At 33.1% G+C, this 26,140-nt stretch overlaps 2 protein-coding genes and 1 long non-coding RNA gene across 4 annotated transcripts; 2 read left to right on the forward strand and 1 right to left on the reverse strand.

The window, feature by feature from the left end:
- The first annotated feature begins 523 nt into the window (after positions 1-523).
- On the forward strand, positions 524-4,744 carry Patsas (palmitoyltransferase Patsas). The gene is made up of 9 exons (XM_090120505.1): positions 524-833; positions 1,823-2,019; positions 2,132-2,306; positions 2,392-2,491; positions 2,610-2,875; positions 2,949-3,191; positions 3,272-3,507; positions 3,686-3,941; positions 4,165-4,744. The coding sequence occupies exons 2-9, from the start codon at positions 1,886-1,888 to the stop codon at positions 4,354-4,356; spliced, it is 1,602 nt and encodes a 533-aa protein (XP_089976631.1). The 5' UTR covers positions 524-833; positions 1,823-1,885; the 3' UTR covers positions 4,357-4,744.
- Positions 4,745-4,934: 190 nt separating this feature from the next.
- On the reverse strand, positions 4,935-25,726 carry LOC149908934 (acyl-CoA Delta-9 desaturase-like). Of its 2 annotated transcripts, none has more exons than XM_090120506.1 (5): positions 25,472-25,726; positions 24,135-24,366; positions 23,470-23,600; positions 21,921-22,126; positions 4,935-6,367 (listed from the first exon to the last, which is right to left on the reverse strand). In XM_090120506.1, exons 2-5 carry the CDS (start codon positions 24,349-24,351, stop codon positions 5,863-5,865), a joined length of 1,059 nt encoding a protein of 352 aa, XP_089976632.1. In that variant the 5' UTR covers positions 24,352-24,366; positions 25,472-25,726; the 3' UTR covers positions 4,935-5,862. The 2 variants fall into 2 exon arrangements, with proteins under 2 accessions (XP_089976632.1, XP_089976633.1); XM_090120507.1 differs by lacking the exon at positions 25,472-25,726 and adding an exon at positions 24,869-24,959.
- LOC149908935 (uncharacterized) lies at positions 8,028-8,796 on the forward strand. The gene is made up of 2 exons (XR_016458658.1): positions 8,028-8,163; positions 8,262-8,796. It is a non-coding gene; the product is annotated as an uncharacterized LOC149908935 (long non-coding RNA).
- Positions 25,727-26,140: the final 414 nt, after the last annotated feature.

Here is a 26,140-nt window from a genome sequence, read left to right on the forward strand (position 1 = left end):
AGGTAAAATACTTCATTTTTTCCATTGAGTTACTATGTACTACACTACTTACTACAAAGTAACTCAATGTTTTTTCTGATTTTTTATTTTCATTTGCATGATAAGTACGGTAGGACATGTTAGTGAATAATTCATATTTTTTGCTTATTTTAGCTTAAAATAATTGTAATAACATTTGGTTTTAATCTGTTATTTAACCGTTTAGAGTTATTTTTTCATTCCTGTACATAATATTATAGAAGCTGGAAAGATTTAACAAATAGCATCATCACATAACAATATAGTATAAGTAGGTACCCTATATTATGTAGGTACACTGTAATATGATAAATAATAATCTCAAAATCACTTAGTTAATATAAAAAAACAAATTATGTTCTAGGTATGTACCTACCTACTCAATACCTATAAAACAATAAATTAATGCTTTTTTTTTCATTTAAGTATGTAACTAGTTACCTACAGTTACTAAAAAATAATCACACGTGAGTAAACGTTGGTAGTTGATCCTCCCTGTTATTTGTTGTTATTTTTTCGCAATAACAAAAGACAAGAGGAAAATATTAATTATTTTTGAAATCGGTATAGGTACTTAAGTATCATATTTTCAATGTCGGTGGAGTTCGCGCATGCTCACATTTCACATGTACAATCAATAGACTATACAACCAAGCTAGGTCGTTTCACTGGAGTTTGTCTTATAAATATAAAATAAGGGAAAAACAGTAAAGAGTCTAGTTTCAGTGAACACATAGTGTTTCTGTGAAGTTGCCGTGGCGGAAAGCGAGGGGTCTGCAGTGGTGGCAGGCAACGGCCTCGCCGTGAATAGCAAGGTATGCACTTATATAACCTATTCATCTATGTATAATTAAAAACAAAACAAACACCCTGCACTCACAAAAACATGAAAAAGCTTCTCATCTTCGCTTTATGTGTGTATTGAATAAATTTCTTTTTTAGTTGTAAGATTAAATTAATAGAGATGCAAACGAATCAAAAATATTTCAATCATCGCTATACCTAAGTTATGCTAATTGCTACTCTTTAGTTTAATTAACTTCTAAATAATATATCAATAAGGATTTAAAAAAAATATCAATGAGTAAGTACGTTCTACACTCTTTTAAAGTTTTAATAAAACTAGATGTGCCCCGCGGTTATGTACCCGTATTTCTACGCTTGTATAAGTCTTAGTGTGATGATATAGGTACCTATTCCTTAATAAATGGATCTAACAGTTAAATAATTTTTCTAATCGGACCTATGGTTTCTGAAATTAGCGCGTTCAAATGAACAAACAAACTAGCCCACAAGATCGCCACTGCAGTGTTGCTAGTTGCTACGTAGGAAGGTAGGCTAATGGCTTGACCCTTGATTTAGTCCATAGCCGCATTGCGGGTTAACATGTAATTAGTTCATTAAACTTCTGCCTGCTACACAGCGTTCCGTTCAATAAACTTTATAATACTTTCCGCCTTCGTACCAATTTGATACTAGCTTGTTACCTACTTATAACATGTACCTAAAGTTTCAATTAATTGAACAATTATTGATGGCTAACTTAGATTTTGAAGGAACTGAAATAGTTCTTGCTAACCGAAAACCAAACAAAACACATAAGTACGAGAGATGTAGGTAAACAGTAGGTATGTCTAAAAAAGGTTTAAAAATAATGACTATATTATGTACCTACGTAAATATGCCTTAAGTGAAGTTCGCGTCCTTGGGTACGAAATTTCAAAATATGATAATAAGCTCCTTTAATATTTCCTACAAATAACAACTTTTTTAAATAGTGTCTATAATAAATACCTACTTATAGGTATACCCCAGCCCGGGGGCGGCGCGCGGCGTATGGGCGCTGCCGCAGCCGCCCCCGTGCACGATGGCGGCGGAGGAAGCTCTGCCCCCGTGCTCTCCGCTGTCTCCTGATGCGCCAACCACACAGCCACGCATCACAACCAACATCAACCACCTGTCTGACCTTCATCAGCTGATATTTGAGGCAGTACGTTCAGGGTAGGTGCAATTTTAAACGCAGTTAAAAAAACTTTAAGTTTGCATGAGGTAATGTTTTTTAATATTCCTTAAAATATTTCAAATCTGTATTTTTAAACAACATAATTTTCAGGGAAGTATCAGAAATTGAACGTCTGGTAGAGAAGCTTGGTGTGGAAATACTAAGCGCTCGAGATCAGCATGGTTATACTCCAGCGCATTGGGCGGCGCTGGACGGCAGCGTTGCAGTTATGCGATATTTGGTGGAACGCGGGGCGCCTGTCGATCTGTCCTGTCTTGGTACTCAGGTATAAACAATCTCAATTATATCACAACAACCTTTTTTCAATGAAAAAATCATCATGTATTAACTACGAAAATTTAAATTTTCAGGGTCCTAGGCCAATTCACTGGGCATGTCGCAAAGGCCACGCTTCAGTAGTACAAGTATTGTTACAATCTGGCGTCGCTGTAAATGCTGCTGATTTTAAAGGTTCGTGACTGATTGTGTCTTCTCCAACTTTAACTTATTAATAGAAACTACCTTCGATTTTTGAATGTGTACCGGCGTTGAGTTACGAGAATTTATGGAGTGTTCTAATTAATTTTAGGATTAACACCACTGATGACTGCATGTATGTACGGAAAAACAGCGACTGCAGCATACTTATTGGGCATGGGAGCAGCCACCAGGCTCTCAGACATAAACGGAGATACAGCACTCCACTGGGCTGCATACAAAGGCCATGCTGATCTAGTTCGTTTACTAATATACTCTGGAGTGCCGTTACACTGTACGGATAACTTTGGCTCAACCCCTTTACATCTTGCTTGTCTGTCAGGCAACCTTACTTGCGTTCGATTGTTATGTGAAAAGGTACGAATAATATCATAGTTGAATGAAGATAATATTGATTTTAAAAACTAATAATTACTATGTCACTTTATAGGTAAAGGCGGAACTAGAACCTCGTGATAAAAATGGGAAAACCCCGCTAATGCTAGCCCAAAGCCACCGTCATGCAGAAGTGGTCAAACTTTTGCAAAAAGAAATGAAACTAAAATCTCATTGGATGCCACCGCTCTCTGAACTGTGGGCATTGCTTTTCGGTGGTGCCGGAGACTCTAAAGGACCTCTTTTATTTTTCCTTGTATCTGTTCTATTATGGGGATATCCTATGTATATTATACGGGTAAGATTTCCTATTACTTAGATATAAGTTAATTTGAATTAATTATAAAATGTACCTAACTATTTTTGTAATTATTCCAGTGTATACCCTTAACTTGGAATACATTACGCCTTTCGCACTACTTTTTCCTATATTGGAATGCTATAATGTGGATGAGCTGGGTGATTGCTAATCGTCGCGATCCAGGATACATACCGCAAAACTCGGAGACGTACTATCGGGCTATTAGACAGATACCGTACTATGATAAGTGGAAGAAAAGAAATGTTATACTTTCACGACTTTGCCACACCTGCAGATGTTTGCGACCGTTAAGGTAATTGCAATGACCTCTCAATATTTTTATCAAGCGTAACCGATTTTTGCTTGCTCAATACATAATAAGTAAATACATTTACTTGAAAATCTAGACCACATCAAATATACATAATAGCATGCATATTAAACTTTCAAAACTAAACTCAACTAATAATTGTTTTAAATGTCTATTACAGGGCAAAGCACTGCCGCATCTGCAAGCGTTGCGTGGCCTACTTTGACCACCATTGTCCATTCATCTATAACTGTATCGGTGTTCGCAATCGCATGTGGTTCTTCTTATTCGTGATGAGTGTGGCCATCAACTGCACACTTTCTATATATTTCGCATGCTATTGTTTGTACCTCGAAGGTTTTGGCCTACTATACGTTTTGGGGCTGTTAGAGGCAATAACTTTCTGCGCCTTGGGATGGATACTGACTTGCACATCGGTTAGTAATTAGTATATTGAAAACTTTGAATTAGAATCAAATTGATTAAATCTTATTCAAGATCTATAGAATATATAGGTATTTAAACTAAGTACACACATATACATAGTTAAAAAGTTATAGAAGCGAATGTATTTCAAACTCATGACAAATTAGCAAAAGTGATGTAACGTATTGGTAATACTGAATAAATATTCGACTTCTAATAATGTCGTTGTTTTAGATACTACATGCGTGCATGAACCTAACGACTAACGAGATGTTTAACTACAAACGGTACCCGTATCTACGGGATAAGAGAGGCCGCTACCAAAACCCGTTTTCGAGAGGACCTATTATGAACTTAATCGAATTTTTCGTGTGTTTGCCGGACAAGTGCGATGAGCAAGACCTTTTTTATGAAGAGAACATATGATGTGAAACTCCGAGGCATAATTACGTGGTGCCTATGAGGACTCGACACGTAATTGTGTGGCCCAGTAGTGACGTAAAAACTGAGAATAAGGTTAAGCTCATGCTTTGAAAAGCAAGCTACATTATGAACTCAAGCTTATTTTGGTGAATTTTAAATGAATATTATCCGTACATAATATTCATACACAAATAGGTATTTCTTACAAATTTATCGTGTTAAGATGCGATTGCACATTACGGTTGCTTATTTTTAATGGTACCATCTCGGTACTATCTATAAATTTTAAAATATTGCACAAATTGCTATGCTGCATTGTTGTTTAAAATCAATAAAAAGTATCTACTAGAAGTTATCATTGTTATACTAGTTCAAATAATATTATGAATTATTGAATTATAAATTGCATTTTCGTAAAGCAAGAAACTACTTACAAAGACAAATGAATTTTAAACAATTTATTGTGTTATGATATAGTGAAATTTGTATGTCAATTGTTATGTTTTGTAATATAATATAGCAAATTATGTACAGAGGAAGAAATTATTTTATGGTTGGATATAAATAAATGAAACCACTAATAATTTTTGCAGTGTTATAATTTTAAAATAACTAAACTATATGTCCAGCATATAAGTTATATAAATACAACACTGAGTGCGAACGATAAATAACGATAATAATGTAATTAGTATTTTTATTTTGCCTCTAGAATAATTAAAATAAATATTTTCGAAATCGTGTTATTATTTTTCGATCTACACATTATTAATAATTCTAAATATCACAATCCTTTGCACACATCAGTCATACACATTAAACGTTGTATTTCCAACACTCCACGCAACTAACTATGTTAATAATGTTGCGGCAATGCCATTCAAAACATTTAATGTCTTAAAACCACTTAACTACATCGTATTACGGTAAACATGTGCGGATATATTAAAGGAGTCGTATGTAACCAGCGACCATTTTTTAGTTCGTTAAAATGCAAAATACAGACTAGCGATAAACTTTATCTATTAGTCAGTGGTGCATAATACTGATGTGTTATCTAAACATTACTGCGCTGCGCACACGGGAATATTATAGAAATAATAATAATTATACTTCTATTTGGAATAAAATCAGTTATTACAAAAGATTAATAAAAATATATTTACTTATGCGAAAACATTTTGTGGTAAACAATAAAATATCACAAGCGGGTTATCATAATCACCGTGCCACCCGATGCACGCAGCGTGTTACAATGGTTATTCCAACTTAAACCTACTATATCTCGTTCACAGTCTCAGAAATCAGTGCGCAAATAAAAACTAAGAAATACTACAAGCGAAAATATACTACATCGATATTCGACAGCGAACATAAATTAAGTATTCGAATAGACTTATAAAGCGAATAGAAGCGGCGCTCATAGGCCGACTTTAGATTCGATAAATTCTAACGTTCATCCTTTTGATGCTCTTATACAAATAATTAAAATCTTAAAACTAGTTGGACTTATTCGTCCTTGGGGTTGATTCGGATGGCGGCGTCCATTTCTTCCTTGGGGTGATCTTTGTCGCCCCAGCCCCACAGTGGGTGGGTTCCATCGCCGGTGCGTTTCACTCTGCTTTGCACAATTTCATCAGAAACGGTTTTCAGATCGTAGGCCCAGCCGATTTTCGAGAAAAAGTTGATGAACGTGGTGGTGAAGTTCATTCTGTTGTTTCCGAGCTCAGCGGTTTTGTAGTCCCACGGGAAAGTGTGGTGGTAGTTGTGGAAGCCTTCACCGAGAGCAAAGATGGCCACCGAGATGTTCTCTGACGGTTGGATGCTCTTGTCGTATGGTTTGTCACCCCATTTGTGGGCAGCAGAGTTCACGAGCCAAGTGACGTTAAGGATGAAGGCGTAACGGAACATGGCGGCCACGAAGTATGCATTGAGCCACGACTCGCCCCAAAGGTACACTGGGATCACTGTTGGTAACACGAAACACGCGATCGGCATCAAGAGCATGTAGTACCTGGAACAATATTTAATTTGTTAATATATGTAAATAACTTTGCATTCGCATTTAACTAATACGTCTGATTGGTCGCTAGTCAGATAGAAAGGCTCATTCATGATTGGGATAAAACAGCCCAAAATTAGAAGCCTACAAAATATCGTGTAATAAGTTTGGGGGTTTCATTAACTCTAATAAATATTCTGTATGTAATTGTAAACATTGATAGCTAAATGTACTTCAATTTATCTTTTATCTCGTTATCAACACTTATAGCTACATATATTATACCATATCCTAATTCCTAAAACTAACGTCATGGATAGATAACAAATAAAAGAGCAACTAAACAGTAAACAGTTTCAGGCCGGTTCTTCTCCATAGATACTGCTTTTTGAATCGATGGTATATGTTAAAAATATGTAATGACAATTCTACAAGAAGTCTTATTGAATAAATAAAATATGTTTGAGTTTGAATAGTGCGCACACAGAATATAGCTTTCGTATAAATCTCAAATTACTACTTGTACTTTATATTATTGTTTTCGTGGATTTCTAGCTTGACGTTGCGCTAAAAGTTTTCCATAATTTGCGAAAACGATAACAGCCTATCTTGATTTGGCCCGCTCAGTGCGAGATAATAAACAATGATGTCAAAAATGTAAACACTTGCAACTGTGGTGATAATAATATTATCTGTCGCACTGTCTGTTATTATGAAAAACAAAAAACATATCTTTAATTTAAATATCTTGTTTGTCTGGAATCGATAGTAGATATGTTTATTTAGAATACTTAATAATAAACTTATCGTGATTTATAGGCCTATGGTTCGATGTACAATCATAACAATAATATTAAACCGATTTTGTGAAAACATCATACGATAAAAACAATGAATGTACAAAATATATGACGCGATTAATAAAAACAAATAATTATGTATTTGATACGTAGTAAGTTATAATTATAGCGTCATAATACAGTGAAGGAAGGAAGAAAGTAAACGTCATTATACTGTATCACTACATAGTATAAAACAAAGTCGCTTTCACTGTCCCTATGTCCCTTTGTACGCTTAAATCTTTGAAACTACGCAACGGATTTTGATGCGGTTTTTTTTAATAGATAGAGTGATTCAAGAGGAAGGTTTATATGTATAATAACATCCATTAAATAGTGGAGAAGTACTGTTATTTTTGAGGTTTCTAATGTGATGTCGTAAAAAATTACATTTTTTCCGCTTACATTGCAAACGCAGGCTGAACTATCTCTTATCACAGACTAATAATAATATACTACGTATACAACAGACGGTGCACTCCATACAAAAAAAGTTGCACTATGAATTTACGCAATTAAAGCGCCAGTGGGGAAATAACGTACTACGTGTTCGATTATATCTCTTAGTCTTTTGCTTTTAACACACTAGATGGCACGTTAAACACAGACTTGATGTTCTTTTTCTTCCAGAGCCACTAGATGGCACTAATGTAAATATATGTACACGTACCCCACGTAGGTACCTTTTATTTTCAAGTCTTTGGCGTCAAGTGTCAACTGTCAACTGTCAACATAATATTTTGTACCTACTCGGATTTTTAATTAGACAAAGCTGACTCACAGAGTACCTACATTATTATGACTGGTATTTAGTTCAGTTTATTTACGAGATTCTGTCAAAACCAAAACGAGAAGCTTTGTTTGTTTTCGTTTTTTATTGTTGAAAAATAAGTGCTAAATATGATTGAATGATTGTGAGGTTATGTAGAATCTACAGGCAGAAAAACGGCAGAAAATAAGCTTTATATGGTAAACTGATATTTTCTCTGAACATAAATTTTTACAAACATGATTTTTAATGATTGGTTTATGGATTTGTAACCCAATATAAGATTGTTTTATTACAGACTTATTGCTTACGTTCGCAATAACAAATTTGTTCAAGAGAGGAGAAGAATTAATCCATCCCAAATGTAAATACGATTCTCCACAAAAACATTGTAGACACAAGAAAGGGATTTCTACATTTGCTACTAAGAAGGATATGGGATCATGAAGGATTTCATCTGTTTTAATACCAGTAAAATGGAATGAGCGCCGTGGCCGTGACTGTGTTTGGTACATAAAGAATGACAAACATTCAACTTAAAATTATTATGAGTGCATTACGGGCAAGGGCACAATAAGTTGTCCTTTGACTAAGATGTACTTAATTTTAAGGAACACTAAAATGGATGGCTAGAATAGGTATAATCGCATACATAGTATTTATTTCTAGTCTGTTGTATAAATAATCAAAGACTACAAAATATATTATAGTGAACTATGTCTTTAATATTAATTCTACAGTTTACAGTGTAGTGTGTAATCTATTGTATGTGTGCGTCTAGAATATATAGTCCTGTTGTTCTACAGTTTAAGCAGTTCAATACAAGCTTACAGACGAGTCAAGTGTTTCATTAACCACCAACCATTGCATGGCAACCCTGCCAGTTTTGTAAATTGTAGTCTACCTAACCTGACTGTTGGTTTTGATTTGTATCACACAAAGAATACTATACCAAATTTCAAGAAATAAGAATTAAATATTTGATTAACTTTTACTAATATACAGGAGCTTATACATCAAACAAGACCAAAGCAGGGCTTTGGAGAAAGTGTGTATGGACAAAGACCACAATACATATGGTGCGGACAACTGCATGAAAAGCATGCAGTAAGGGACATTAAATAAATAAATAAATAAAACACATTTATTGTCAAGATCACAACACGAGATACATATATAAACGAAGGAAAAACAAAAAGAAATAAAAAGAAAAATAATTAAATAAAAATAATCTTATTCCTAAGAACTGTAATGTGGCAGTGAGTGACCTGACAAATGGAGCCAACTCAGTATATGATGGCAAGGTGATTAATACCTCACCACCACTGATTTTCAGTGACCCCAAGTGACTATTGGAGTTTCAGTCTAGAATTGTATATTATAATGATAATTTAACATGAGTATATTATGTGAAAGATATATTTCTATTAATATGATAAATACTAATAAATAAATACATCAGTTAAAACATGATATACATATATATATACATATATATATTATGTATAGGTAGATATAATATCAGTATGTAATTATGTATATACTTAATGTAAATAAATAAAATAAAATTATGTATATGTTACCGGAAATGTATGAAATCAAGGAATTGTATACAAATCCTAGTGGTCTAAGATCCGAATATAAGTCGAAATGCAACGGCGTGATAATAGAATGAGACCAATTTTATAATAAATTAAGTGTATTAAAAATGGTTTGACTGGAAAAATCCTGGACAGGATATTTTTTATTAATTATAAAAAAAAAAAATATTTTCATTTTTTATTAATTGCAGTTTCGAGATAATAAAACAAACGTTATTTGAAGACTTTTTAACGAATGGGTCTCAAACTAATAGGAAATGTGTACAATGCCGATGCCACTTAGGAAATGTATAAAATATTGTTTAATAAACTATTTAATGCATACAATATATCCTAGTAAATGTATAATCTTCCTTGGAATTATATATAATTCCAATATCGTATTAGGAAATGTATATAAAGTAAATGATTTCTGTAATAAAACACGTTGTTATTTTTTTTATTATAGCACTTATTGAGACAATCGGGTAACAGTCTTACCGTAAAATAATAATAATATTATGTTCATATTATCTTACTAATTAACATTCCTTAAATCAACTTATATTCAATCAAATCAAATTTTCATTTAAGTATTTAAGGGTGCTATAACAGATTTTTAACAAAAACCGCTATTTTACGGTACAATTTTAACTCAAAGCACTTACACGTGAGAACAAAGTAATATCTTAATTTAAAGATAATATATTCAGTTCTACGATCATCTTATAAAAATTGTACGACGTCATACAAAATTGTCACTGAAATACGATTTTCCCAGCACAATGATCGCATAAAATGCAAAAAAATGGGGTCTAAAACGGTACACTTTTAAGAAAATTAAAAGCCTAATCTATCTTCTTACCTATAAATTATTGAGGGATATATAGTCCTTTATAGATTGAGATAATTTTTTTGTATCTAAATCAAAATTTTATTTCAATTATAAGCTAAATTAAAAATACTTGTCGATTTCTTCATACATTTTGCTCTCGCGGGTCGTCAGACCGCGCTCAGAAGCGCTCTTGGAAGGACGGGTGTATCGCTCCTCGTCCCAAAAATAAAAACGAATTAGAAAAAGATTATTGTGCGTATACTGTCGTTTTCGTGATTTGAAATATTTGATACTTTATAAGAGTAAACTGTATAAGTTTCATATTCCAGTTATTTGTAATTTAAAATTATGTTTTAAAAATTATGTTGACTGAGATTCTCTTTTTTTATGGGTTGTTGAACGGATTGGTGGGGTAAAGCAATTTGACAAAACTTAAATCCAAAATGGCGCCGACGAAAATTTGCCATCTTTTCGTCATGGGTGTCATTTTCATGGTTTTTGGGGTAGCTATTAACCAATATGAGGTCAAAAATAAAATCCAAGATGGCGCCGACAAAAATTTTACATCTTTTCATCATGGGTGTCATTTTCATGGTTTTTGGGGTAGCTATTAACTAATATGAGGTCAAAACTAAAATCCAAGATGGCGCCGACGAAAATTATACATCTTTTCGTCATGGGTGTCATTTTCATGGTTTATGGGGTAGCTATTAACCAATATGAGGTCAAAAATAAAATCCAAGATGGCGCCGACGAAAATTTTACATCTTTCCGTGATGGGTGTCATTTTCATGGTTTTTGGGGTGGATATTACGCAATATGAGGTCAGAACTAAAATCCAAGATGGCGCCGGTGAAAATTTGACATCTTTTCGTCATGGGTGTCATTTTCATGGTTTTTGGGGTAGCTATTAACTAATATGAGGTCAAAACTAAAATCCAAGATGGCGCCGACGAAAATTTTACATCGTTTCGTCATGGGTGTCATTTTCATGGTTTTTGGGGTAGCTATTAACCAATATGAGGTCAAAAATAAAATCCAAGATGGCGCCGACGAAAATTTTAAATCTTTGTTATTTTATTTTAGTTTACTTCTTTATTATTAAGAAAATTACACCTATGACGAAAAGATGTCAAATTTTCGTCGGCGCCATCTTGGATTTTGGTTTTAACCTCATATTCGTTAATAGCTACCCCAAAAACCATGAAAATGACACCCATCACGAAAAAAGTCAAATTTTCGTCGGCGCCATCTTGGATTTTGGTTTTTTTTTTTTTTTTTTTTTTTTTAAACCATTTATTGATAGAAAAATAAACATACATTAAGCATACAGAAGAAACACCACATAAATCGACACGATTTGATCGTGGTGCACATGCATTCTAGACGCCAAACAAATACTAGACAGATTAATATAAATTTTGCTGCATTACATTTGAAAATAACATTAACATTATGAAATTACATTGAAAAATACATTAAGATGGCAAGTAAATTATACAACAGAAAAATATGACGTACAATAGGGTAAATGTGGAAAAAATTATTTGCGATCACCTACTGTGCTGGCCGAGTCTTTATAAACGTGATATATAGTATGATTTTAATTGACGGTTAACATTTTTACAGTTTATTTTATTTTTAATGTTATTATCTAATTTGTTGATTAAACGTGGAATTATGTATGAGCATCTTCTTTCGCCATAGCGGTTATTGGCTCTGATAGTACATAATTTATTTTGTGTTACTTTTCGTGTGCCAAGGTTGTGAGATGTAACTTTTTCAGTAAATGTTTTATTAAAAAGTTGTTCTTTTAAGAGATGTACTTCTACTTTTTCAAAAATTGGTAACACATTGCAGTGCTTAAAAAGTTTGCTTATATCGTTTTCGTATTTCTTTTTTATTCTAGTTGGGACTATTTGTTTTAAGATGCGAATTTGAAGGTTGAGTATATTTTGTAAATATGTTTTATACGTTCTGCCATAGCTACTAAGGCCGTAGGATATAATCGAATCGACTAAAGTGTTGTATAGTAATAATTTATTTCATTCCGACTATTTTTCGGAATAACATACATTTACTAAGAATTGTATACAATGCCGGATTTAATACAGTGCCGGTAACATCATATGTAGGTATGATAATAATTCTACATTTCTTAAAAAGCTTTGATATTGTATACAATTCATAGATTATTATTCAATGAAATAATGATGTAAAATAGTCACACTTTTTTAAGTTGTTTGAATATACTAACATACTTATTAGGATCGTACCTACTAATAAAAGTAACAAAATGAATTTTTAAAGTTCCTAGTAATCTTCTGGAATCAATTTCAATAAAAATACATAATATCAAAAATTAAAAATAATATCAAGTATGAAGATGGTCTATAAAATGGAATGCGCTATGTTTACGTGAGCGTGATATTGCGGCGAACAAAGTTACGTCGTTAGATACCTAAATTTGAGTAACGCAGATTTGTGACAGCGTCCTTAAGGGTGCTATTACCGATTTTTAACAAAAAACGCTATTTTACGGTACCATTTTAACTCAAAGCAATTACACGTGAGAACAAAGTAATATCTTAATTTAAAGATAATATATTCAGATACGATCATCTTATAAAAATTGTACGACGTCATACAAAATTGTCGCTGAAATACGATTTTCCCAGCACAATGATCGCATAAAATGCAAAAAAATGGGGTCTAAAACGGTACAATTTTAAGAAAATTAAAAGCCTAATCTATCTTCTTACCTATAAATTATTGAGGGATATACATATAGTCCTTTATAGATTCTGATAATTTTTTTGTATCTAAATCAAAATTTTATTTCAATTATTAGCTAAATTAAAAATACTTGTCGATTTCCTCATACATTTTGCTCTCGCGGGTCGTCAGACCGCGCTCAGAAGCGCTCTTGGAAGGACGGATGTATCGCTCCTCGTCCCAAAAATAAAACGAATTAGAAAAAGATTACTGTGCGTGCACTATCGTTTTCGCGATTTGAAATATTTGATACTTTATAAGAGTAAACTGTTTATGTTTCATATTCCAATTATTTGTAATTTTAAATTATGTTTTAAAAATGACCTTGTCGAGATGCTCTTTTTTATGGGTTGTTGAATAGATTGGTGGGGTGAAACAATTCAAGATGGCGTCGACGAAAATTTGACTTTTTTTTCGTGATGGGTGTTATTTTCAAAGTTTTTGGGGTAGCTATTAACGAATATGAGGTCAAAACTGAAATCCAAGATGGCGCTGACGAAAATTGTACATCTTTTCGTCATGGGTGTCATGTCATTTTAATGGTTTTTGGGGTAGCTATTAACCAATATGAGGTCAAAACTAAAATCCAAGATGGCGCCGACGAAAATTGTACATCTTTTCGTCATGCGTGTCATTTTCATGGTTTTTGGGGTAGCTATTAACCAACATGAGGTCAAAACTAAAATCCAAGATGGCGCCGACGAAAACTTTTACATATTTTCGTCATGGGTGTCATTTTCATGGTTTTTGGGGTAGCTATTAACGAATATGAGGTCAAAACTAAAATCCAAGATGGCGCCGACGAAAAATTTGACATATTTTCGTCATGGGTGTCATTTTCATGGTTTTTGGGGTAGCTATTAACAAATATGAGGTCAAAACTATAATCCAAGATGGCGCTGACGAAAATTTGACTTTTTTTCGTGATGGGTGTCATTTTCATGGTTTTTGGGGTAGCTATTAACCAATATGAGGTCAAAACTAAAATCCAAGATGGCGCCGACGAAAATTGTACATCTTTTCGTCATGCGTGTCATTTTAATGGTTTTTGGGGTAGCTATTAACCAACATGAGGTCAAAACTAAAATCCAAGATGGCGCCGACGAAAACTTTTACATATTTTCGTCATGGGTGTCATTTTCATGGTTTTTGGGGTAGCTATTAACGAATATGAGGTCAAAACTAAAATCCAAGATGGCGCCGACGAAAAATTTGACATATTTTCGTCATGGGTGTCATTTTCATGGTTTTTGGGGTAGCTATTAACGAATATGAGGTCAAAATTATAATCCAAGACGGCGCCGACGAAAATTTTACATCTTTTCGTCATGGGTGTCATTTTCATGGTTTTTGGGGTAGCTATTGACGAATATGAGGTCAAAATTATAATTTAAGACGGCGCCGACGAAAATTTTACATCTTTTCGTCATGGGTGTCATTTTCATGGTTTTTGGGGTAGGTATTAACCAATGTGAGGTCAAAATTATAATCCAAGACGGCGCCGACGAAAATTTTACATCTTTTCGTCATGGGTGTCATTTTCATGGTTTTTGGGGTAGGTATTAAGGTCAAAACTATAATCCAAGATGGCGCTGACGAAAATTAGACTTTTTTCGTGATGGGTGTCATTTTCATGGTTTTTGGGGTAGCTATTAACGAATATGAGGCCAAACCTAAAATCCAAGATGGTCATCGAATTTCAAGATCGCGTCATGGTAATACTGTCGCGTTATGGAGCAAGGCGGCGATTTTGGTATCTATGAATCTCGCCAAAGAAAATTCACTCCTGCCACTTTTTTCGGCACACACGTTCTTTTTTATTTTATTCTCTTCGTTTAAATGTTTTAGATAAACTATATTTTAAATATAGTTTAGCGAATATATTTAAAGTTAATAATATCTGTCAGAATATAAACACAGATGATGATTGCCACAGAGTTGCGTTTTATATTACATTTCTAAATTCTAAATATGCATTTCAATGTTCTTTAAAATTGTTTTTTTAAGACTTTCTACAAAACTGTAGTTGTTTACGTTTTTGTTATTTTATTTAAGTTTACTTTAAAGGAAATAGAAAAATATACCTATTTATCGACGGTTACATTGGGGATTTGATAATACCTACATAGCTACCCCAAAAACCATGAAAATGACACCCGTGTCTAAAAGATGTAAAATTTTCGTCGGCGCCATCTTGGATTTTAGTTTTGACCTCACATTGGTTAATAGCTACCCCAAAAACCATGAAAATGACACCCGTGTCGAAAAGATGTAAAATTTTCGTCGGCGCCATCTTAGATTTTAGTTTTGACCTCATATTGGTTAATAGATACCCTAATAACCGTGAAAATGACACCCATGACGAAAATATGTAAAATTTTCGTCCGCGCCATCTTGGATTTTAGTTTTGACCTCATATATTGGTTAATAGCTACCCCAAAAACCATGAAAATGACACCCATGACGAAAAGATGTAAAATTTTCGTCGGCGCCGTCTTGGATTATAATTTTGACCTCATATTCGTTAATAGCTACCCCAAAAACCATGAAAATGACACCCATCACGAAAAAAAGTCAAATTTTCGTCAGCGCCATCTTGGATTATAGTTTTGACCTCATATTTGTTAATAGCTACCCCAAAAACCATGAAAATGACACCCATGACGAAAATATGTCAAATTTTTAGTCGGCGCCATCTTGGGTTTTAGTTTTGACCTCATATTCGTTAATAGCTACCCCAAAAACCATGAAAATGACACCCATGACGAAAATATGTAAAATTTTCGTCCGCGCCATCTTGGATTTTAGTTTTGACCTCATATTGGTTAATAGCTACCCCAAAAACCATGAAAATGACACCCGTGTCGAAAAGATGTAAAATTTTCGTCGGCGCCATCTTGGATTTTAGTTTTGACCTCATATTGGTTAATAGATACCCCAATTACCATGAAAATGACACCCATGACGAAAAGATGTAAAATTTTCGTCGGCGCCATCTTAGATTTTAGTTTTGACCTCATATTGGTTAATAGATACCCTAATAACCGTGAAAATGACACCCATGACGAAAAGATGTACAATTTTCGTCAGCGCCATCTTGGATTTCAGTTTTGACCTCATATTCGTTAATAGCTACCCCAAAAACTTTGAAAATGACACCCGGCCATGACGAAATGATGTCAAATTTTCGTCGGCGCCATTTTGGATTTTAAATTTGACCTCATATTGATTAATAGCTACTCCAACTCCTTGAAAATGACACCCATGACGAAAAGATTTCAAATTTTCGTCGGCGCCATCTTGGATTTTAGTTTTGACCTCATATTGGTTAATAGCTACCCCAAAAACCACCCAAATTTGCAAATGTGTTTGCTACTTAGGAAAAGTTCAGATTTAAAGATATAGGTAATGTGACGAATTTAATTTATTGCATTCCGACTGTTTCTCGGAATAACATACATTTACTAAGAATTGCATACAAATACAATGCCGGGTTTAATATATTGCCGGTAACATAATATTATGTATGATAATAATTCTTAAAGTATTTTATAGATACATTTCTTAAAAAGCTTCGATATATGAATAATATGTATACAATATACAATAATACAATTCATATTCAAATTGTTGTAAAATAGTCACACTTTTTTAAGTTGGTTGAATTCACTAAAATACACATAAGGATCGTACCTACTAATAAAAGTAACAAAATGAATTTTTAAAGTTCCCAGTAATCTTCTGGAATCAATTTCAATAAAAATATAAAAAAAATAATATCAAGTATGAATATGGTCTATAAAATGGAATGCGCTATGTTTACATGAGCGTGATGTCCCGCGAACCACGTTGCGACGTTAAATACCTAAATTTGAGTAGCGCAGATTTGTGACAGCGTCCTTAAAAAAGTATTTTTAAATACATTTCTTAAAAAGCTTCGATATTGTATACAATAATACAATTCATATTCAAATTGTTGTAAAATAGTCCCACTTTTTTAAGTTGGTTGAATACACTAAAATACTTATAAGGATCGTACCTACTAATAAAAGTAACAAAATGAATTTTTTAAAGTTCCCAGTAATCTTCTGGAATCAATTTCAATAAAAATATAAAAAAAAAATATCAAGTATGAAGATGGTCTATAAAATGGATTGCGCTATGTTTACGTGAGCGTGATGTCCCGCGAACCACGTTGCGACGTTAAATACCTAAATTTGAGTAATAGTCCGGGATACATCGCCCCTTTTTGCAAGTGATTACTATCAAGCTAATTTTTTGTGAGTAGCTTTATTTTGATGAGATGCCCAATAATTTCATGTACGACCCTCTAGATTGTGGTAGCTTACAGAGGTAACAAGGATAAAAATTTTTGATTTGACGGTACCCAAATATTTATTACGCAATTTGTAGGACAATATGTCTGTTGAATTATACAAGTATTAAATAAGTGAAAATAAAAAAATCAGCTGGTTAGTAATCATTTATGATGACTTCGTTATCGATACACATTGGAAAGGGGGACTCTTTGATCAAACCATAGATTTTGTAGGACAAATATTTTTTCGAATAATTTAGATAATAATCTTGAGATTGAACAAAAAAAAAACATTCAGTTGGTAATTAATATTTGAGAACCATCAAATCAAAATATTTTATCCTTGTTTCCTCTGGTAGCTACCACAATCGAGAGTTTCGTACATGAAATTATTGGGCATCTCATCAAAATAAAGCTACTCACGAAAAATGAGCTTGATAGTAATCACTTGCAAAAATGGACGATGTATCCCGGACTATAACGCAGATTTGTGACAGCGTCCTTAAGGTAATCAGTCCCCTCGTCCTGCTGTCCCCGTGTACATGTCGCAGTTGGATTGTATAATCCGCCGTATTACAAACGGCCGGCATTTTGTAATATGCCGAAATTCGTCTTTTTCAAACATTCTACAAAAAGACGGTCGCGAGCCGACGTATATACTAGACTAGACTATTTCTGTATAGTTCTAAAAAACACGAACCTAACCTAACCCACCCCCTTATCCAAACCAAAAATTTCTGATTACGAATTTTCGGCATATTACAAAATGCCGGCCGTTTGTAATTCGGCGGATTATACAATCCGATTGCGACATACATACCCCTCGTCCCGCGTACCTTCCAATATCTTAGATGTTTTACATTTCCGACTGTTAGTTAGGTAATGTATGGATTTCCTAGGAAATGTGTACTATAAAATAATTTATTTCACACATTTCCATGCGATTTTAGGAATTACATACATTTCCTGGGAATTTTATACAATGACGGATTACATACATTTCCGTTAACATATACTTACAATGTTTATAATTATAATGATAAATAGGCAGAAAATAACGGTCTATATAATGTTATGTTATATTATAACCAGTAAATAAAATAAATATTTAATTAAAGTTTATGTGTAAACTATAATTCGATACAAATGCAGGGTTAGAACAGGATTTTAAAATATGTCTCCGGTATTGGAAACGAAAATTATTAATATTTGTCAAACTGGTTAAATGGTGGTGGAATGTTGTTCCAACACTTATGGCTCTTTCAATTTATGCGTTTCGTATCGGACCGCTAGTCGCTACAGTGCCGAAGCTGTGCGTTTGTCGTACGGCGCACGGCCGGTCGTTTGTTTTCATACAAAATGCACAGTGCGGCAACAGCGCGGCGTCCGTACCGCGAACGCTCGACAGCAGGACGGCAATCACCCATATTTGGCAATCTTGTTTCACCTAATGGCCTTGTCTGTTCAAGCCGAAATGAATTAATTACCTACTGCAAAAATTAAATAATTTAGATTACCTGGAAAAGACAAGGAAAATAAACTTTAAACAAGTGTTAGACCGATTATTACCGAGTAGGTAAATAAATTAATGACAAGACAAGGTAATTAATGCTAATAATTTCCTAAAGAAAACATTTTTTTCAAAATTTTCACATAATAGGTACTAGTACCTAACTAGACTCAAAAGTTTATGATAAGTCAATGAATGATAAATAGAATATGTTTAAGTAAAATGAAGTAGTTTATTTTACAATAAATTAATCTTATAAATTACCAACTTTCATTCTACGGCTTCAACCGTGTGCCTTATTCAATCCCTGTTCCTACACCTTGAATCCTATTTATGCAACAAAATTGAGATGTCCTTTTTCAACGTAGGTATGTACCGTGTATGTATATCGAAATTTCCGTCAAAATCGGTTCAGACGCGTGCGGGAATACCTATTTTCTTGTGGTCCCACTATTTTCTATTTTGTCCTACTATGACGGAGTAACTTTCGTATTTATCTACAAAACAGAAATGATTTGATTGTTTGTTTGTTTGTATTGGATAGGATCCGAAACTACTGGATTGATTTGAAAAATTATTTCACCATTCGAAGCAAAAATTATACCTACCTGATGAACATAGGCTACTTTTTATAACGGGAAAATACTTCATTCTTATGGGAATCGATGTCGAAATATTTCATTTTAGGCGCATAAAGAAAAAAAACGCAAAGGATCATTCAAAACCTTTTCTACGGTTTAAATCTCAAAACTTTTTGGTTCATACTTCATATAAATTATAAAGGTAATCTGATAGGATTATTTAGAAAATAAAACAAGATGACGTAGGTAGGTATTTAACTTTAGTTTCGATTTATTATCATTATGATGTTTTCATTATGAATTCTTGATATTCTTAACGACGCGGTTGGCGCAGAGGTAAAGTAACTGCCTACTGAGCTGACGGTCCCGGGTTCGATCCCCGGTCAGGGCAAATATTTGTGTGATGAACTTGATTATTTGTTTTTGGGTCTGGGTGTTATCTATATATGTATTTATAAAATATTAAATTATATTTATCGTCGTCTAGTACCCACAACATAAGCCTTAATTGAGATTACTGTGGGACTAGGTCGATTTGTGTAATATTGTCCTTTAATATTTATTTATAATTTATATACTTATAATTAAATGTGACTAGAAATAATATATACTTACTACGGTTTAAGTATAGGTTGTATTATGTATATTATTTTGTAATGAGATCTTGCAATCAAATATTCACACAATCTCGCAAGTTTTCCGACAATTCATTTTTCGTATGAAAACGATCAATACACTAGGTACCTACCAAATATAAGCCGCTACAGGAACGCAGTTAGTAATAATTAATAACGGCTTTAACCCATTTACAATATTTTTTATAGGTACTGCAAAGGCAATGAGGTTATGTATTAAAAACGTAGTATATTATTATTAGTCTGTGGTCTGTGATATTATTATTAGTCTGTGTTAAAAACGTGAAAAGTAACGTAAAAACGTCTGTAGTGCCATCTAGTATTCGTTTAGCATCGCCAAATCGGAGGAGAATAACTTGTTTATAGTAGTTTCATGAGATGGCGTTGTTTTGAATATAAACTTTTCTGTAAAATTAGTTAAAATCGAGTGAAAATTAAATTAAATAGGTAGGTTCCATTTACAAAAGTATGTAAAAAATTATAAAAAGCAATGAAATTGCAATTAAATCTAATTTTATTTTTTGCTGGTTAAAATGATACACTTAGCGGCATCTATTGGTAGACGGATGGCATTAATCGTCTTTTGTATGTAGTGCACCAGACATGCTCTTATGGATAACCCACAATAACTTTTTTTTGTCCTTTACTTTTTACGACAAATAATGGCTAATTTTCGAAGCGATTTAACCCATACAGCATTAATCCTTAACCAATTAAATACGTTGAATACATTGTTCATTTAATTTAGATCTATATGGCCCTTTACACCATATGATTTAAGTGAATATTTTCGAAGATATTACAGATTTAAAAATTGCGGGACGTACCGTTTGCGGCGGTACCGGCCGGCCGCCCGGCTATATATTTTATACCCGTGCGAAGCCGGAGCGGGCCGCTATGTTTTTATATACAACGTTCACAGTTTTTCTGTAGTGTATTTAGTATCAGCATTGCACCCGTGCGAAGCCGGGGCGGGTCGCTAGTTATATAATATATAAAACGTGAAATTAGAACCGAAATCACTACTAAATCGGTCGTCATTGATTTAGACGGCAAGTATGCAAATTTATGCTTGGCTAGTATGTATTTTGATAAATTTAGATGTATTTTTTGTCACTAAGGATTCATATTATATTCATGTGTCTGAAGAATTAACATATATTATAATAACGATTAAACCGGAAAAGAAGTTTACGGTCGTAATAGAGGGGTTTCTCTAGCGTAAACTTATGCCTGAATTTATGTACGAAACACAAAAAATATTAGCGTATAAAAATATTTATGATAACTGTAATATGTCAGTAAAAATAAAATTTATTTGCACAATGAGGAAGTACTATTGACTTATTTTTTTACAAAAAAAAATATATCAGTTATGTAGGTCAAATTTGATGTATAAAAATCGATACTCTATCACAATCAAATAAAATAAATTTTTGATTCTTACTTAATTCTGTTTAAAAATGCAAGTCTGTGTAAAAAAATAAGCTATAAGAATACAACAAGCACTCAACATTTTATCTAAAAAAAAAAAGACGGGTTGCACTCCGGGAGTGCAGGCAGAAGTGAAAACTTGATTATTAACGTTGAGCATGTTTGATATCCATCCGTCTTACGCTTTTTCGATCAGGTCACGTGTCCTGACGCGAGTTTAAGATTTTATACCCATTACAGAAAAAGTGCTCAACGCCGCTAAGAAGTTTTCACTTCAAAAAAAACTCACTTCTTCTGAAAGCGAAGTATCGGGTCCGCGTACAAGTCGCTCAGATCTAGGCCTTTGCCCTTGCGCTTGAGCTCCGGGTGCTTGCGCACGAGCAGCCAGCCAATGTGCGAGAAGAAGAAGCCGCGCGTCGCGTTGTGCGGGTCCGCGTCCGTCTCCGAGTACTTGTGGTGCATGCGGTGGTCACGAGCCCAGTCTATCGCTGAATCCTAACAAACAAACAAACAAAAATCCTCTATTGTGCACCACAGAGAAAAGTAAGGATAACATCTATATATATAAAAAACTCAAAGGTGACTGATATAGTGATCTATCAACGCACAGCCCAAGCCACTGGACGTATCGGGCTGAAATTTGGCATGCAGGTAGATGTCGTAACGTAGGCGTCCCCTAAGAAAGGATTTTAGAAAATTCATCCCCTAAAGGGGTAAAATAGGGGATGAAAACTTATACCATGAAAATTAATCTTTTCCACGCAAGCGAAGCTGCAGGCAACAGCTAGTTAGTTAATAAAAGAGCACAACGGGCGGTCTTATCGCTCAGACAGCGATCTCTTCCAGACAACCTGGTAGACAAGGAGACGCAGTGCAAAAGTAATAAAAAACAGGGCAAAATGCACTAAAACTAAGGGACATTTGATCTTTAGTCTTACTAACACGAATATAACACAAACACACACGAAATAGGATATTTTCTCCAATTTTTTTAATATTTTTTATGAATGCTTTGCTAGGAGCAATTTCGTTTTCTGTAAGGACAATCCAATATAGAAATCATATTACATTTCGAAGCAGTAGTTACTGAGTAAGGGTATTGTAGGATAGGCAGTGATAACTAATAATTAACAAAACTAATAATAAAAAATGTCATAACAAAAAAAATTCTTCACTTTTTAAATTATTATTTTTGTTGCAACTTGAGCATAATTTATGTATGTACCTTAAATTTACATCCATTGACCGTGGACTTGTGAGAAATGTAAAGAAGCAATTGGAAGTAAATATTGAACAGTGATAAATACATAAATTAGCACTTAGACAATATTAACGGGGCTTATCTTCAAACCAAAATTGGTCTGTACTCATAAGCATAGAACTCTATAGATATAAATATATACTTAAATGATTATGAAAAAAAATGTTCTATTATTATTCAAATAATGTTATATTTAATTATATTACATAGTACAAAACTTACTAAACTAATTCTCATGCTAAAAAAAATGTAATCAAAATCAGTTTGTGATTTAATTAAATGTGACTCATTGCTACTCTAACTATCTGATGAATGATGATATATTAGTATGTTATAAGATCCGGAGGTTTTTTTGGCGTAAGTGTAAACAATATTTTAATTATTAATGTAATCAGTTTTAAGCATAAACATAAAAAAATAATACTATATGATCGTCAAGATTAAATAATTTAATATTATCAAAGATTAATAATAACAATATGATCGTTGAACATAGCAAGATTAATTAAACAGTGTTTTAATTTACAAAGATGTTAAAAAATGGCATTAAGTTCAAGTACTTGTGAAGTTTTCTTACCTGGAAAGCCAATGTGTTGAAGATAACAAGAATAAGTCGTAGCGGCCATTTTGCTTTGTAGGATTTGTGCGCCCACAGACGATGTGCACCCGCTGTTATTCCAAGTCCAGACATCACATATAGTACATAGGCTAAAAGAAAAGTATAATTCAAAATTGTTTGTATACAGTACAATATATTTTATACATAATATGCCTCATCACACTCATGAGTATCAAGAATCAAGATACTTATTATGTTAAAAGTATAGGAATTAAATTATCAAATGATCCCTTTTGCAATACTGAAGTACATTACATGTAAATCTTGTAATGTACTATTATATTCATGAGAACATAAGGTACTGGAAAAACATTAACTTATTACTTCAACAAACAAACTATTAAAACTATTGTTTAACTAATGTATAAAAATAGTAGTCACTTATAAGTGATTGCTCAATAAAATATAATTTATTGCTAATAACTAATCACCTATTAAAATTATGCCGTATTGTGTAAGATGTGGCAAATATAATAATGTATTGCAAAATAAAATAAAAATATAATTAAAATAATAGAATTAACAATAACAATCAGGAAAATTGAATGGAAAGTCAATGGTGCTGGGTCCATGAACAACCAATTAAATATTCCTAAGGCATGAATATTTTATATATTACTCACCAAATATGTCAGTTTGCCATTTTGCAGAAAATAGAAATAGATATCCTCCATAAATAGCAGCTAAGTGTAAATATGCAAATGCAATGATATTTCTCCAGACCAGTTTCCTAGGATAGTTGTCTGCCTTTTGTATGGGGGCAGTTGGAAGTGCCATGTCTGGTGTAGCTGCATCACTTTCAAAAAGCACTCCATTTACGTCTGACGAATTTGGTGCCATTTTAATTGTTTTGATCTGTAAAAAATATAGCTTAGTATAATTTTATTATTAATGTGCATTCAATAAAAATTTAAGCTAGGTATTCATTTTATTCCAATGCCTACATGTCAGGCTAAGGAGCTATTCATTTGCAGAATATATGGAAATTCGACCATAAAATCAGCAGATAAAAACCATAACACTATTATTATTACAATAACACAATGTCAAGCGTGTAGCCGGTCACGTGCATGAACGAAAACGTGATACAATATAATTGATATGGATAGGAGAGCCAATGCCCGTCGTGTCTATAGTAAAATTTCCTCAAAATACGTACAAAGTAACTATGTAGGTACCTCCAAAAATTTGTTTACTTTATTACGCAATGGAAGCACTGAAGTCTAGACGCCAATTAGATTATAATGAAAATTGAAAAGTAAACTATTAACGTTTATGCAAACATAATCGGAAATATGACACTAAATAAAATATATCTTTGCTAAATTATACGAAAAATGGATACAAAAATATGCACCTTTGGCTTTATCCAGTTTTCAGTTCAGTATCACTGTTATTTACTGACGTTGACAAATTGACATAGGTGATAGGATTTGGAACGTACCTAGGTAGTACAGAAAAAGCCTAGGTAGAATGTAGATAGGTATTAGGTTTAGTTATTTTTTACACGGGTAATGGAACCTAGGATTTACTGTTGTAAATAAAATATATACCTTGTACATTTTTAAGACAACATTAAATAATACAGAACTATAATAAAAATATTGTAATCATGAAGTAAATATTACCTAAATATTTGGTCAGGTAAGTATAAAAATTGCACATCATTTTGTTCTTTAATCTATTTCACTTAATTAAAACCTATCAGAGCATTCAATTAATAATCTTTATTCCTTTTATAGTTATAGCTAAATTTTAAGCCTAAATTTAACAAATATTTATTACTTACATAAAATTATAAATAAAGACTTGAATGACCTTTTATCCTTTTGTCTTTTTTTTTGCTTGTAATAATAATTATTATTGTAGGTAAAAAGATATTTAAAAATATAAAATACAATCAAATTAAAATCTGTAAAATTTTAATCGATAATAAAATAAAACGTTATTTTTTACTTACCAAATAAATTAATAAAACACTTCACACTACCACTATAGAAAATTGACGCACATGCACGCAATAATTATTCAATTGGAATGCCACTCGAAGATCAGGCTAATCATATATATATACAAAATATTTGTAAGATAATGATTAATGATAGTATTGACTAAACCCGGCACAAAACGTTCACGTGCGAAATTTTATACCGTAATGTAAAGTTTGACTTTGAGCCGGTGCCCGTTGCGTTGCAGCGGCGGCGAAATGTCTACAATGAAGTTGTACAATGTGGAAGGAGCGCAGTAAACCATTCGTGGATTGGATGACAAAGTGGCGCGATACTATGACCACGTCATTCACTCACCCATCGCGCAACCACGAATTGAGAATGTGATCGGTCCATTTCGCAAAATTATTATTCTTACTTTAACTTACTATCCCAAACTTTGTTGTTTCCGTAACTTTTTGAACAAAATTGTATTGGACTATGAATTTTATTCAACACATATTGAAATATTTCAATGTGTGTTTGTATGTTACGTTTCTTTAGTGAAAAGCTCGTTTTGCTATTCATCGCTTTTATATAGGTATGTTTTTATAAGTGGGTGTACCCACCGAATGTACCTAATGACTCAAAAACAATTTTACCGTGTCGGTTTTTATAGTTCTTTCCCAGTCCGGGCCTAT

This window comes from Colias eurytheme, chromosome 4 (genome assembly GCF_061535395.1).
Source record: "Colias eurytheme isolate Ceu_HAF_F1 chromosome 4, ilColEury1 Martin Lab GWU primary, whole genome shotgun sequence".
In the NCBI taxonomy this organism is placed as follows: Eukaryota; Metazoa; Arthropoda; class Insecta; order Lepidoptera; family Pieridae; genus Colias; species Colias eurytheme.

What these genes read in the sequence shown, in the direction of transcription:
- Patsas (XM_090120505.1), top strand. Translation starts at nt 1,886, where the DNA reads ATGGCGGCGGAGGAAGCTCTGCCCCCGTGCTCTCCGCTGTCTCCTGAT. An exon ending in TGTCCTGTCTTGGTACTCAG is followed by an intron (nt 2,307 to 2,391) that starts GTATAAACAATC and finishes TTAAATTTTCAG; the next exon opens with GGTCCTAGGCCAATTCACTG. An exon ending in GGATACTGACTTGCACATCG is followed by an intron (nt 3,942 to 4,164) that starts GTTAGTAATTAG and finishes TCGTTGTTTTAG; the next exon opens with ATACTACATGCGTGCATGAA.
- LOC149908934 (XM_090120506.1), bottom strand. Translation starts at nt 24,351, where the DNA reads ATGGCACCAAATTCGTCAGACGTAAATGGAGTGCTTTTTGAAAGTGAT. An exon ending in ATGGCAAACTGACATATTTG is followed by an intron (nt 23,601 to 24,134) that starts GTGAGTAATATA and finishes CTTTTCTTTTAG; the next exon opens with CCTATGTACTATATGTGATG. An exon ending in ATACTTCGCTTTCAGAAGAA is followed by an intron (nt 6,368 to 21,920) that starts GTGAGTTTTTTT and finishes ATATTGTTCCAG; the next exon opens with GTACTACATGCTCTTGATGC.